The sequence below is a fragment of the Globicephala melas genome, chromosome 15, assembly GCF_963455315.2.
Source record: "Globicephala melas chromosome 15, mGloMel1.2, whole genome shotgun sequence".
Lineage (NCBI taxonomy): Eukaryota > Metazoa > Chordata > Mammalia > Artiodactyla > Delphinidae > Globicephala > Globicephala melas.
In genome coordinates, this window is record NC_083328.1 from 25,019,029 (window position 1) to 25,033,523 (window position 14,495).

The following is a 14,495-nucleotide window of genomic DNA, read 5'->3' on the forward strand; positions in this document are numbered from 1 at the left end:
GAGTACTTTATCCACAGTGTTTTGGATTGAATGAAATATGGCAGTACCTGCTCCATACTGTTGTCTGATGTGCCCCATCATGGAAAATGGTGAAACTGTTAGTTTATTTAGCACAGTGCCTAGGATCTAGTGCTCAGCAGATGACCACCATTATCAGCATGAATCCAAGGTTTTTATGTAGTATGCTATTAATTGTTATTAGTCCAGTGCTTTAGGGGTTTCAGGGTATTTTCATTTTTGTCTTCTCCCCGGAGTCTCACAATGGGAAGTTAGCTGAGGAGATTTTATTAGCCCACTTTACAGATGAGTGAACTGAGGCTCAGATGGTAAAGAAATCTGCTTCAGCCAGCAGGGGCAGCACAGCTTAGACCCCGGCCTGCTGGGTAGCTGTTCTCTTGCTCAGTCCAAGCCGTGGGCCTCCCTCCCTCCTGAGCCCTTCCTCCCTCCGTGGGTCTCCCTGCCTCCATGGGCCTCCCTAACTGCCCCTCACCCACTCCTTCCCTCCTTTCTGACTCAGGTCTCCACCTTCTGCCCCTCCCAGGTCCTGGCTCTGTCTAGCAGCTCCAGAAAGGCCAGCGCAGTGGGGGACGTGGTCAACCTGGTGTCTGTGGACGTGCAGCGGCTGACGGAGAGCATCACCTACCTCAACGGGCTGTGGCTGCCGCTCATCTGGATCATCATCTGCTTTCTCTACCTCTGGCAGGTGTGCTGGGGCAGAGGGAGCTGGGATTTGAGTTGAATCCTCCCCCACCCTTCCTCGCCTCCTTCTTAATCCTATCTCCACCTGCACCCTGCGGGCTGACGTAATGGGCAAAGTCTTAGACGAGGATGACCTTCACTTCACCTCGGGCAGGATGCTCACCTCTTGGGGCCTCAGTTTCCTTGTCTATATGATGATGATGGTGATGACATTGGCACTTTTTGGGTGTGATATCGGGGTACCAAGTGGGCGGATTAGGCATGTTTTGAAGTTACCAGTAATGGTAGGGCATCATCACCACCACCACTACCAACAACAAAAAAAATGGAAAGAAAATTTAGGGGAAAGAATTTACTACTTGGTTTTCAAAGAGCATAAAGTAGCCAACCAGGCAAAAAAAAATCAGAACTTTTTCTAACTTTCTTACATCTGTTTTGTGGTGCAGGATTTTCTTTTTAATTAAAATCACAGACTTTGTAGTGGGACTGCCTGGGTTCGAATCCTGCTTTCACCACTTGCTAGTTGTAAAACCTCCCGGTAAGTAACTTAGCCTCTCGGTGCCTCATTTCCTCATCGGCAAAGTGAGGATTATAATTAACCGAAGTGCCCCAGCCCTTGAGTTGCTGAGGAATTAAATGAGCTAATACCTGTGAAGCACTTAGATAGCATCTGGGACACAGCTATACCCTATAGGTGTTTAATTGTCTTGTTGGTTATGCATGGTGATGGGGCAGTTCATTTGAAGATCTTCTTCATCTCTGCTCCATGTGGGCTGGTTCCAGGCTCACAGACTTTTCTGTAAAGGAGAAGATTGTAGATATTTTAGACGTTAGGGGCCATAGGGTCTCTCTCAAAACTATTTAACTCTGCCCTTCTAGTGCGCAAGCAGCCACAGACAATACTAATCAAACAGGCCTGGTGGTGGTCCAATAAAATTACTTATGGACACTGAAGTTTGAATTTCATGTAATTAACACATATCATGAAATCATCATCGTTTGATTTACTTCAATCACTTTAAAATGTAAGACCGATTACCAATCTTTGTATGGCTTGAGGTCGGCATATAAACAGGAGAGATCTGGCACATGTGCTGTGTTTCACAGGCCCCTGGGTGGGTGTATCAACAGCATATTGATTGTGAGTGAGTGTGGAATGCTCCAGAATATCAGCTGTGTGTTATCATCATTATTGTACCTCTGCTACTGCTCCAGTGCCCCCACCATAAGGGCTTGGGGCCTGGACACTTTTTGACTTGCTACCTTGCAGTCTAGGACCTAGCATACAGAGGGTGCTCAGTAAGTGCATAAATGTTAGCTGTTATTATTAGAGAGAAAGGGAGGAAGGACACTGGGTAAAATGCAGGGCAGTTAAGCAGGCCGATGGGTGACTCAAGTGAAACTGCAGACAACACACCCATCACTTTCCCTGACCCTTGGCAGGTGGTCCTAACATCAGAAAGTAACCATGAGGCCCTGGTAAAGGGGGAGGGGTAGGAATTGGGGTTGCTACAGTTAGCATTTGTAGCATTTTTGCCAGAGAGAGTTTATTTAACCTTCTGTTCACATTCCTTTGAATACTCTCCCAGCCCTGGCTGTAGGCAGGTGTTTGCCTTCTGGGCATCTCTCCATTTGGCCATTGGGAGGCGCAATTGCTGCGTAAATGAAACACTGGCTCGCTAGGGCGTCAAGATTAGAAAGTAAACATTCTTAGGGGCTGAGAGGGGAAAATGAGGCCCACAGACTGAAGAGGGGGGTGGGGCTTGTCTAGAGAATGGACCCAAATGACCTCAGGAGGAATCACAAATCATAGCCACTTAAAAATCATTTACCCTACTCGCCACCTCCACATTTTCCAGATAGAGAAACAAACGAGGGAGGGAAGATAACTGTCCCAAGTCACAAAGCTGGGGGGTAGGGCTGCCAGACAAAATACAGGACGTCCAGTTAAAGATGAATTTCAGATAAACAGAAGAATTTCTTATCATAAATATATCCCAAACATGACATGGGATATACTTATACTAAAAACTTATTTGCTGTTTATCTGAAATTCAAATTTCACTGGGCAGGCCGTTAAATATATTTATTTGCTAAATCTGGCAACCCTTGTCAGGGGATAATCATTGATTGTATGACACCAGCATTCACTACTGGCAGTGGGAACAGCTCCATTTCCATTTAATGTGAGAAACTGCAGCTTAGGGAGGGTCAGTAACTTGCCCAAGGCCACACCAGTATGTGTAAAGTCAGGATTTGAACCCAGATCCCGATTCCAGAGTCTGTCTTCACGTTCTAGCCAGGCGCCGCCCTTGCCCTGCCCATCTAGGTGCATGACTCGTCTTGACTATGACCCCGTCCCCACTCCATTGTGTGAGGTGCATCATTTCCCCCTCTCTCCCCTCCCTAATGAAGATGGACTCCATCTTCCACAGGTATTTCCTTCTAAGGAGCCCATGAGTCCTGGTCTCTAAGACCTGGTGGCTGCACTCATTGGACTCTCTGACACCTCCCTGCCTTAGGGCCCAAGTCTGAGCCTCCCTCCACCCCTGTACTGACAGCTGGGCTTCTGGAATTGTCTTGTGACATCCTGCCCTTTGTCTCCAGCTTCTAGGACCCTCTGCCCTCACCGCCATCGCCGTCTTCCTGAGCCTTCTCCCTCTGAATTTCTTCATCACCAAGAAGAGGAACCACCATCAGGTTTGGCATTTGGAAGAAGGGACACTCCAGGCAGGAAGGGGGCAGGAAGCCTGCAGGTCCTGGGCCCTGCACTGGTGCATGGCAGTGGGGAGGAGAGAGGTGTGGGGTGGGCGTGGTGGCGGCTTGCGGCGGTTGCAGAGAAGGAAAATCCCGGACTTGCCCCTGTCCCCTCTTCTCTTCTTCCCTCTGGTCCCAGGAAGAGCAAATGAGAAAGAAGGACTCTCGGGCACGGCTCACCAGCTGCATCCTCAGGAACGTGAGGACGGTCAAGTACCACGGCTGGGAGGGAGCCTTTCTGGACAGAGTCCTGAGCATCCGGGCCCAGGAGCTGGGCGCCTTGAGGACCTCCAGCCTCCTCTTCTCTGTGTCTCTGGTGTCCTTCCAAGTGTCCACGTTTCTGGTGATGTCACTCTGGTCTCCCTGCAGAGCATGGACTGGGGGAGGGAGTGCTGGATGTGGGGATAAGGGCTCCCCATATAGGATCACAGGGGCACTGACCTGCTGGTCATCATATCATCATCATCATATCGACGACACCTGGAACCAAAACACCACCAACCCCTGGAACAGAACCACCCCCTAGTGACATCCGGAACTACAAATGCCACCAGGACCTAGAGCCCTCCGTGGCTGTTGATACCTGCAACTTCAGAGTCATCTTCCCAGAGAGTCTAGAGTCACAAGTTCCACCCATGTCTAGAACCACACAAATGCCACCAAGATGGAAAACTGTGGTGTCCCCCAAAGCCTGGAACCAAGAGTTTCTGATTCTTAGAACAGAGGTCACATGCACGCAACTCCTTTCATCAGTAGAAGAATTTGGGGGGAGATCTGGGTGGAGGGGAACCCATTCCCACATGGCAGGTGTGGCCACAAGGACCCCTTGAGATACCACAGCTGGCCTGCCTTTCCTGGCCACGTTTAGCAGCTCAATGTCACCTCCTGTGTCTCCCACCCAGGTGGCACTGGTTGTGTTTGCTGTCCATACTCTGGTGGCCGAGGAGAATGCCATGGACGCTGAGAAGGCCTTCGTGACCCTCACGGTTCTCAACATTCTCAACAAGGCCCAGGCTTTCCTGCCCTTCTCCATCCACTCCGTTGTCCAGGTGAGGTGGCAGGGAGGGGAGGCCGTCTTGGAGGAGCCGTGTAGGGGTGTAGCAGGCTGTGCTGGGGCAAGGAAACGAAGCAGGGAAAGAGACGGGAGGGCACAGGGAACAGCGGGAAGATGCCAGCAAACATCCTCAAAATAGGGAGCCTCACCTTTCCAGCAATTCCACATGCAAGAATTCAGTCCGGTTCCCTTTATATACAAAGCAATTTCACTTCATTTCTCTTCCTCTACTGTCTGCACTCACACCGTGTGATGAAAATGAGAAAAGTGGTCCAGCTGAGCCGTCCCTATTTAACTATCCTTTCATCACGGAAGATGGGGTTGGGGCTGGGAGTGGAGAGGGTGCCTCCAGGTGGACAAAGTTTGCAATCATTCCTGATGACGGCCAACTGGAAAAGCCACCATCCTCTTCCCGGGTCTGGTCTGCAGAATGGAAGCAAGGAGGTGGGAGGTCACCACTACCTCATTGTGCCAACCTCACGTGCATCGTTTTCCGTGACCCAGAAAGCTTTGTGTTGATGCCTTGCAAATGTAGGACTCAGTAGTCCGGAAGCTTTCCCACTATCTTGAGGCACCCAACGCCCGAGTTCTTTTTTTGCCCTTATGGCACAGTTGACCTAGGGCTTTGGTTTTTCCAGGCCCGGGTGTCCTTTGACCGTCTGGCTGCCTTCCTCTGCCTGGAAGAAATTGACCCTGAGGCCGTGGACTCAAGGTCCTGCAGATGTGGTGAGAGCTGAGTTCAGCGGGAAGGGGGTGGGAGGGATGAAGGAACCAGCAGGGCTCCCCCTTCCCATAGATGGAATGCCAGGCCCAGCTGAGGGGCTGCTGGCGTGTGCTGGCACGTGCAGACCAGGCCATCGGCCGTGTGACTAGGAAACAGATGCCATGTAAGGGCTCTCCCCTTGTACCTAAGAAAGCATCAAGCTGCTTACCTAGAAATCACCCACATGGTGATTAGAAGTATATCCTGTGACATTGTGCCTGAATCCAAACTCTGGCTCCAGCCCTGACCCCAACATGGGTGACGTTGGCCAGTTATTAATCTCTCTGAGCCTCAGTGTTCCCATCTGCAAAATGGACATGATGATCATCACAGCACCTCTGCATAGGATTGTTGTGAGGGTTAAATGAGTCCTTTGAAGCATCGCAGTTAGAGCAGGGCCCTGCACAAAGTCAGCATTCAGTGCATTTTAGTTAGAATTATTATTAGGAGAAAACCCCACAGAAGTCAGCAAAGAGGCCTCTAAGTAACCCAAAATTGCTGTCTCTGAGGCTCCTCACGGCTCTGGGCACGTTTTCAGCCGGGCAAAGCTTTGTTCAGCCAAAGCAGTGCGATGTGGGCATTCAGAGGTGGGCTGTGCCTTCAAATCCCAGGTCTGCCTCACCCGGCTGTGTGGCCCTGGGCAGTAACTCCCCCACTGCTGGCTCCGTTCCCCACTGTGTCACCCCACCTCCACCAGGATCACCCTGAGGGCCACCAAAAGATAGCAGGTCCCCGGTCTCAGGAGCTGCCCAATAAATAGCTTAGGGTCCGTGATGTCATGCCTTTATCCCCACAGGAGGGCCCCTGGACCAGAGACCCCTAAGGGTTATTTGAGTCATGACTTTGACACACCTGGTCACCTGCCTGCGGCCAGAGCCTCATACCGCCCCCCACAATCTCAGTCCCTGCTGTTCCCCCAAAGGTGTGTGACAGTGAGATGAACACAGACACCGACAGCTAATGTTGACCAAGTGTTTACCACGAGCCAGCACATTCAAAGTGCTTTACTTAGTGGAGACCCCCTCGCTCCTCACCCAGCACTATGGGGTGGATACCTCTACGACCCACCCATCTTACAGATGGGGAAATGGAGAAGCATCCCCACACCCCAGACCATTAAGAAAAGACAAGACCCCAGAGTAGGGTAGCCAGATTCACAAAGAAAAACAGGACTCCCGGTTAAATTTGAATTTCGCATACTCAGAGCATAGGTTTTTTTAGTCTTAGTAGCTCCCATGCAATATGTGGCGGCATAATTATCCTAAAAAAGTACTCATTGTTTATTCAAAATTCAGATGTAACTGGACGTCCTGCATTTTGTCTGCAACCCTCCCCTAGAGACCATCCAGTCCAGGGGGTGTCAACGGGTGTCAACCGCTCGTTAGATGTAAGATTCTCAGGCCCCACTCCCATGGAGATTCTCATTTATTGGTTTGGGCTGAGCCATGGAGAGCTTTGTGTTTTAAAAAATCTTTCCAGGTGATTCTAAATGCGTATTCTGTGTCCAAAACCACTAAATCTGGCTCCTCCCTCATTATATAGATAAAATATCTGAGACCCAGGGACATAGGGAGACCATATGTCCCTGGTTACATCTGTGGTCCCAGTGGAATTAATAACACTCCCTTCACTCTCCAGAGTCCTGGATCAGGTGATAAATTGTATCAGAAGCCCACTAACCTTTTCTATGAAGGACCCAATTGTACATATTTTAGGCTTTCCAAGGCCCTTTGTTCTCTGTTGTAACTGCTCACCTTTGCCTTTGTAGTGTGAAAGCAGCCATAGCACTACATAAATGAATGATCATGGCTGTGTTCCAATAAAACTTTATAAAAATAGGCAGCAGACAGGATCTGGCCCCTGGGCTATGGTTTGCCGACCCGAGTTGTATAACCATCCAGCAGGGAGAGAATATGACCACCACAGGGTCACACACAAGCCAGTGAGTGGAGGGACAGTTTGTTTAGTGGAAGAGATTTCCTGTTGCCTGGGGGTCTCTTAGAGGAGGGGCCAGCCGGGAGCATCTCTTATAACTGGTCTTTAATGCCCTGCAGCCACTGGAGAGGATTACATCAGAATACAGGAAGGCACCTTCGCTTGGTCCCAGGAAAGCCCTCCCTGCCTGCACAGGTACAGGTGGTTTCCCTGGTAACAACCTTCCTGTTGCCGTTGACGAAGTGGGGGAGGATGGGAAAGCTGGGAAAGGGAGAGCTCCTGCCCACAGAGGGGGAACAGGGCATCTGAGCCTTGCCCAACAGGGAGGAGATGGCTCTCTGGTCCCCAGGCTGGTCACGATGATGCCAAGGGAGGCCTGGCCAAGAACAGCCCCAAGGCCCGGCCCAGTCAGCTGTGGGCGCTTCTGTGCCTCCTGTGTTAGACTGGTCATTGTCACCTCCAGCCCCCAACTATTTGGCTGGGTCTCTGTGGCAGAAAACCCCCGCCAACCCCAAAACTCCCTGTGAAGGGAAAGAAAACACCCAGGGCCGTATTTGTGTTTCTTGTCATTTGCTCATTTCATTGTATTTATTGAGCCCTTGCTCTGTGCCAGGCCTTGTCCTAGGAACTGGGAATAGAGTGAAGAAAACAGATAAGAACCCTGTGCTCTTGGGGCTGATGTTCTGATCGGGGGTGGGGGGGTGCACAAATGAGAAATCAGGGTCGGGAGGCAGAGCACGATGTCAAAGGAGGGGTGTGTGCGGTGAGGGAAGGCTTGGCATTTAAACAGAGGTCAAATGAGGGGAAGGAATGAGCCTTGTACGTGTCTGGGAGAGGAGCTTTCTAAGCAGTGGGAACAGCAAGTGCAAAGGTCCTGAGGCAGGAGTATGCCTGGACCCAGGATTCTCCAGCTCAGCACTGCTGATGTTCAGGGCTGGATAGTTCTTTGTCATGGGGGCTGTCCTGTGCACTGTAGCATGATTAGCAGAACCCCCAGTATCTACCCACTAGATTCCAGCAGCAGCCACACCAGGTATAACAACTGAAAGTGTCTCTAGACATTGCTATGTGACACCTGCAGGGCACAATCCCCCCAGGTGTGTTTGGGAAGCAGGAAGTCAGCATGGCTGCAGCAATGGGATGCTGGGTGTCCTTCATGATTGTTAGCTTGAGTGTTACCCTGAGTGAAACAGGAACCGCCGGGGGCTTCAGCGGGGGAGTGTCATGAGCCGGCTTGGGTTTGAACAGGTCCCTTGGGCCCCTGCATGGAGGACAGACTGCATGACACAGAAAGGGGCGGGGAGGGAGGGCAGAAGCAGGAAGAGTGGTGAGGAGCTTGTGGCAATGACCTGGGCAAGAGGAGATGCTGGTTAAACCTCCTGCCCAATAAACCCTGTGTGAGTGCGGGTACATGTGTACACACGGGTGTACATGCGTGCGTGCAGATGTGTGTATGCACGGGCGTGTGTGAGAGCATGTTTGTGTGTGTGCATGCACTTGTGTGTGCATGGATTGTGTATATGTTGTGTGCATATGTCTGTGTGTACACACATATGGTGTGCATATGTGCACTTGTGTGAGGGTGTGTATCTGTGTGTGTGCAGTCTGTGTATGTAGTATATGTGTGCACAGACACATGTGCCCTGTGTGCTTGCATGCATCATCTGTGTACATGCATGCATGCGTGATGTAATGAGTGTGCGCATACACATGTGCGTGCATGTATGTGGACACATGTATGATCACATGCAGAATGGCTGCTCGCATAGCCAGACAGGGATCGGGAGAGGGAAGGACGGCCCCCAGACATCCTCTCAGCGGCCCCCCCACCCCAGGTGTGTCATCAGCAGCCGAGGCTGGCTCTGTCTGGGGTTCACTAATTCTGCGCAGACTCGGGCTGAATCCTACCCAGGGACACGTCACCCCTTCTGTGTTGCCAGGATCAACCTTACGGTGCCCCAGGGCTGCCTGCTGGCTGTCGTCGGTCCAGTGGGGGCAGGAAAGTCCTCCCTGCTCTCTGCCCTCCTTGGGGAGCTGTCAAAGGTGGAGGGGTCCGTGAGCATCAAGGTGAGGCTGCACCCCTGCCTGTCTGCTGGAATGTCCCCGTCTCTGCTCCTCCGTTCCCCGTCCCACAGCTAAGCTCCCTGCCGCCTTCCACCACCACCAAGAGCCTAGCTCCCACCGTTCCTCCTCCGTCCCCATCAGCCTCCTTGTGTTTTAGGGTCCGGTGGCTTACGTGCCGCAGGAGGCCTGGGTCCAGAACATGTCTGTGGTAGACAACGTGTGCTTCGGGCAGGAGCTGGACCTGCCGTGGCTGGAGAGGGTCCTAGAGGCCTGTGCCCTGTGGCCAGACGTGGGCAGCTTCCCTGCAGGAGTCCACACCCAAACTGGGGAGCAGGTGAGGGTCTCAGGGCCTTCTTGGGCCAGGGAGGCATGGCGGCTGAGGGTCATTTGCCACCCTGACCTGTGGGTTGGTGTGGTGGGAGGGTCACTGGGGTGGGGGCAGGGAGGTAGGGGAGAAAAGGGGCCCAGCTCAGAGCCAAGCACATAGCAGGTACTCAATAAATAGTTATTAATGAGTGAATGGTTGAAAATAGAGACCGAGGAGAGGCTGGGAGACATGGCAGGGCTTGGTGGTGAGGGGCTCTCCAACAACTGGGAATGAGGTGATCCAGGCTCCTGCCTTGCCTCTCTGGGTGACACTGGTCAAACTGCTTCTCCTCTCTGGACCTCACCAAAGGGTCTGGGCAGAGATGTCCAATAAACAGGATGTATGCATACGGAGCTGTGGGTTGGGCAGGAATTGGCAACTTATGACCCACAGGTCGAATCTGGCCCACCATCTGGGTTTGTAAATAAAGTTTTATTGGGACCCAGCCATGCACATTCATTTACCTGTGGTCCATGGCTGCTCTTGCATGATAAGGGCAGACATGAGCAGTTGTGACAGAGACCAGGGCAGTGGGGGTGGGGTGGGGTGCCCACAAAGCTTTAAGTAGTTACTTTCTGGTCCTTTACAGAAAACACTTCCTGACCCCCAGATTAGGGAATTGAGAGTGGAATAGTGGACGTTTAAGTCAAGTAAATGGGTGAGGTTTCCTCTAGGGAAGAGGAGAGGGCCCTGGAAAGGGTCTGGAGGAGCCAGAGAGATCAGCTGAGAAGGAACATCTAGGGAGGAGGATAAGGCATCGTGCAGCCAAGGGAAAGGGGTATCAGAAGGAGGGGGTGCCTGCTGCCGGCTACGTCTGTCCAGCTGTGTCACATCCTAAACCAAACGTGATTTCCCATTACCTCCTCCCCCGAAGCTCGCCCCATCCTGGGTGGTGGAAGTTCCATCCTTTCAGAGCTCAGATCCAAAACCTTGGTGTCCTCCTCAATTCCTCTCTTTTTCTTACACCCACATCTAATTCATCAGCAAATCCTGTTGGATCCACCTTTGAGGCAGATCCAGAATGTTTCAGTCCCCACATCAGCTCTCCCACATTGCTGCAGGAGCCCCTGACTGCCCTCCTTGTTTCTGTCCTCACCCCTAACAGGCTAATCCCAGTGCAGCAGCCAAAGGGATTCTTTTCAGATCTGTCAGTTCATGTCCTTTGTCTGCTCAGAACCCTCCAGGTCTCCCCATCCCCTCAGAGTTATAGCCACAGTGCTGACCATCACTGACAAGGCGCACCCCCACGATCTGACCCCAGTTATCTCCGACTTCATCTCCCATCATGCTCCCTCTTTCCTGCTTCTCTCCAGCCACATGGATCTCCACGATGTTCCTGGAACACCCAAAGTATGCTCCTACCTCAGGGCCTTTGCACCTGCTGTTCTCTCTGCTTGTAAAGCTGTTTCTCAGGAGTTCACATGATTCATCCCGTCAAGTCTCTTAGTGGAGAGTAGCTTTCCCTGACCACCTTACCCAGCACAGCAACCCTGCTCATGCCAGTACACCCTACACCCTTCCCCTTCTCTATTATTCTTCATGGTGTATAACACCATCTGATAGATGATAACATTTTATGTGTTTGTTTATTGATTATCTCTATCCCACCCCATCCTCATTAGAGTGAAGGATCCATGAAAGCAGGGATGAGGTTTTGTTCATTGCTGTGTCCCCAGAGCCTAGAACACTGCTGGGTACATAATAGCCATGCAGTAAATATGAGTGGAATGAATGAACAAGTGAAAGAACAAAAGGAAGGAAGAGAGGAAGGGAGGAAGAGAATGGAAGAAAAAAGAAAAGAAAAGAAAAGAAGGAAGGAAGGAAATAAGAACATAAGGACTGAAAAGCTACCACTGGATTAGGCAACAGGGGAGTGACCAGTGTCCTTGAGGAAGGCTGCATCAGTGGAGAAATGGGAACAGAAGCCAGACTCAAGTGGAGGGAGCAGTGGGTGCAGGAAGCTTGTCTGGAAAGGGGAGAAGCCAGGCAGGGTGGAAGCTGGGGGGGATGTTGGCTTGAGAGCAAGCGTTTCAAGCTGGAGGTGGCCCTAGAGGACAGGCCCCATGAGCCACAGCTCACTTTGATGAGCAGACCTGGCCCCTGTCACACCAGCTTCACCCAGCAGGCGTAGACGCAGGTCCCTGTCTCTCTCTTATGGCCACAGGGCATGAATCTCTCTGGGGGCCAGAAGCAGCGGCTGAGCCTGGCCCGGGCTGTGTACAGGAAGGCTGCTGTGTACCTGCTGGATGACCCCCTGGCAGCCCTGGACGCCCATGTTGGCCAGCATGTCTTCAAACAGGTCATTGGGCCTGATGGGCTGCTCCAGGGAACGGTAAGTTTGGGAAAATGTCTCAGAGGGCATAGAGCAAAGGCAGAGAAAGTCCTAACCCAAGTCTGCTTACCACCATTCTCCATGAATCCAGTGTTCCTCTTTGTAATGGTCAGCTTTTGCTGTGACAGTGCTGCATAACAAACAACCCCCAAATGTCAGTGGCTCACAGCAGCAGTCATTTCTTTTGTTGGCTGTGCTGGCTCTTCACTGCTGTGCGGGCTTTCTCTAGTTGCAGTGAGCGGGGGCTACTCTTTGTTGCGGTGCACGGGCTTCTCATTGTGGTGGCTTCTCTTGTTGCGGAGCACAGGCTCTAGGTGCACAGGCTTCAGTAGTTATGGCACATGAGTCCTAGAGCACAGGCTCAGTAGTTGTGGCACATGGGCTTTGTTGCTCCGTGGCATGTGGGATCTTCCCAGACCAGGGATCAAACCCGTGTCTCCTGCATTGGCAGGCATATTCTTAACCACTGCGCCACCAGGGAAGTCCGAGCAGTCATTTCTTGCTTCTGGGTCTGTGGTTAAACTACCACAGCTCTGCCTCAGGTCACTGGCCACGTTCAGTTGAACTCCGTGTCTTCTGGTTTCGAGACAGGTTGAAGGAGTCCCTCTATTTCACTGTTGGGACATGCTATTTTTGAGAAAAAGGGCAGGAGCACAAGAAGGAGAGCTTTCCCCACTCTGAGCCCCAGGACATTCCCGGCCCATTCCCCCAGCTCTGGAACAGTGGTCAAGCGCACGAGTGTAAATTCCATCCCTTCCTGCCCAGACACGGATTCTCGTCACCCACGCGCTCCACGTCCTGCCCCAGGCTGATTGGATCGTGGTGCTGGAAGATGGGGCCATTGCAGAGATGGGTTCCTTCCAGGAGCTTCTGCACAGGAAGGGGACCCTGGCGGGCCTTCTGGATGGAGCCAGACAGCCAGGAGATGGAGGAGAAGGAGGTACTGGCTGGGCTACCCTGTGCCTGGCTTCTGTCACCCTTGGGGAGAAGGTTCCACAGATCCCACTGGCTAGTGAAGCACTCTGGCCACACCCTCCCTGCAGGCCCAGGCCTGGAGGCAGACACTCTCCCACAAGGCCACCCAGCCCCCAGTAAGAGCCCGTGGCACCTTCTGTGAGCCAGGGGCTGTGCTAAGTGCTTCTATAAACATGCATTGTCTCATGTGGTCTCCACAACACCCCTGGGGGACCCCTGCAATTATGGCTGCCACTTTTCAGATAAGCAACTCAGGCCGAAGAGAGTTAAATAATTTGCCCAAGGTCACATTAGAATTTGGGTGTGTTCAACTCCAGGGTCTGTGCTTGAAACTGCTACAGAGACTGAGCAAAGAGGTCATTTGGTGCCTTGAGGCCAGAGGCCCCCAACATGCCAGCTAGGGCTTCTACTAATCCAGAGAACACAGTGCCCACTAGAAAAATGACAGTGTTCTGGAAGTGAAGTCAGTGATCCAAGCGCAGCCACAGTGAGTGATAAAGAACAGCCAGGGGCCCCTCCATTCACTCATTTAATCACCACTTAGCCCCTGTGAGGTCAGTACTGTACTTAGCTCCATTTTACAGATGAGGACTGAGGCCCAGAAGTTAAGGAACTCGTCCAAGTTTACCCGGCTCATAAGTGGCAGTGTTGGGCTTTGAACCTCCAACTGCAGGCTGTGTGCTGTCCCTGCATGACAGAGGGGGTTTCACAGCCAGGTCCCCCGTCCCAGGCTCTGCCTCCTCTGTTGAGTCCTGGCTCACCCCGGTAAAAACCCTAAGTGTTGGTTCACGGTGTCAACCTCCTGGAGCTTGAAGATGGAACCCTCCCGGCTTGGGGATGGTGGGCAGGAGGGTCCTTCCCTGGGGGAGATGACACCTGAGGTTGGGTGAGAGCTACCTGGAAAAGAACATCGCAGACACAATGGATTGCTTATGCAAGGGTATTGGGGAGACCCGAGCTTTTGGACTATGTGCAGTGTTTCCTGCTGTTTCCCAGCCCCAAGTTCATAGCCGATGCTTGATTATATTTGCCAACTGAATAAGTGAATGAATGAATAATGTTCCTGGAAGAACCCAGGTAGGATGGAGAGAGGGGGGAGGAGGCAGATCAGAGAAAATGGACGCTCAGCGAGCGGAGGCTGCACAGCCCATGGGTGTCAAAGCTGGCATCCGGACTCTGAGGTACCGACCCCCATAGAGTGACACGGCTCCCTTGACCTTGCAGAAACGGAACCCCCGGCCAGTGCCAAGGACCGCAGAGGCTCTGCTGGAGGTGGGAGGCCTGAGGGTGGACCGGAGAGGTGAGTTTGCTCTGGTGCAGAGCTTGGGGAGGGCACAAAAGCTGAGGCTGAAGCAAGGCGGCTGTGTCACCACCTGCATCTCAACCATTCTGGATTGAACATCTGCTTAAGACCCACCATGGGGCTCAGCCGTGGGATAATTCACCAGACACTATTTGACAGTCAATTAGCCACAATGATTAAGTCCCCACATGTTCTGTTCACAGGATGACCAGTTTGCCCTCAGATGTGATGAATCCCTTAAAGTTT

The 14,495-nt window shown here is 52.2% G+C and overlaps 1 protein-coding gene across 1 annotated transcript in view; it reads left to right on the plus strand.

Moving 5' to 3' along the window:
- The window catches only part of ABCC6 (ATP binding cassette subfamily C member 6), a 55,766-nt gene that overhangs the window by 17,857 nt on the left and 23,414 nt on the right, over window positions 1-14,495 (plus strand). Inside the window, exons 10-20 of the mRNA XM_030884059.2 lie at window positions 542-703; window positions 3,307-3,399; window positions 3,596-3,799; window positions 4,359-4,505; window positions 5,149-5,236; window positions 7,328-7,403; window positions 9,149-9,275; window positions 9,430-9,606; window positions 11,804-11,971; window positions 12,737-12,911; window positions 14,171-14,246. Coding sequence (XP_030739919.1) covers window positions 542-703; window positions 3,307-3,399; window positions 3,596-3,799; window positions 4,359-4,505; window positions 5,149-5,236; window positions 7,328-7,403; window positions 9,149-9,275; window positions 9,430-9,606; window positions 11,804-11,971; window positions 12,737-12,911; window positions 14,171-14,246 — 1,493 coding nt within the window. The remainder of the gene's footprint in view (window positions 1-541; window positions 704-3,306; window positions 3,400-3,595; window positions 3,800-4,358; window positions 4,506-5,148; window positions 5,237-7,327; window positions 7,404-9,148; window positions 9,276-9,429; window positions 9,607-11,803; window positions 11,972-12,736; window positions 12,912-14,170; window positions 14,247-14,495) is intronic.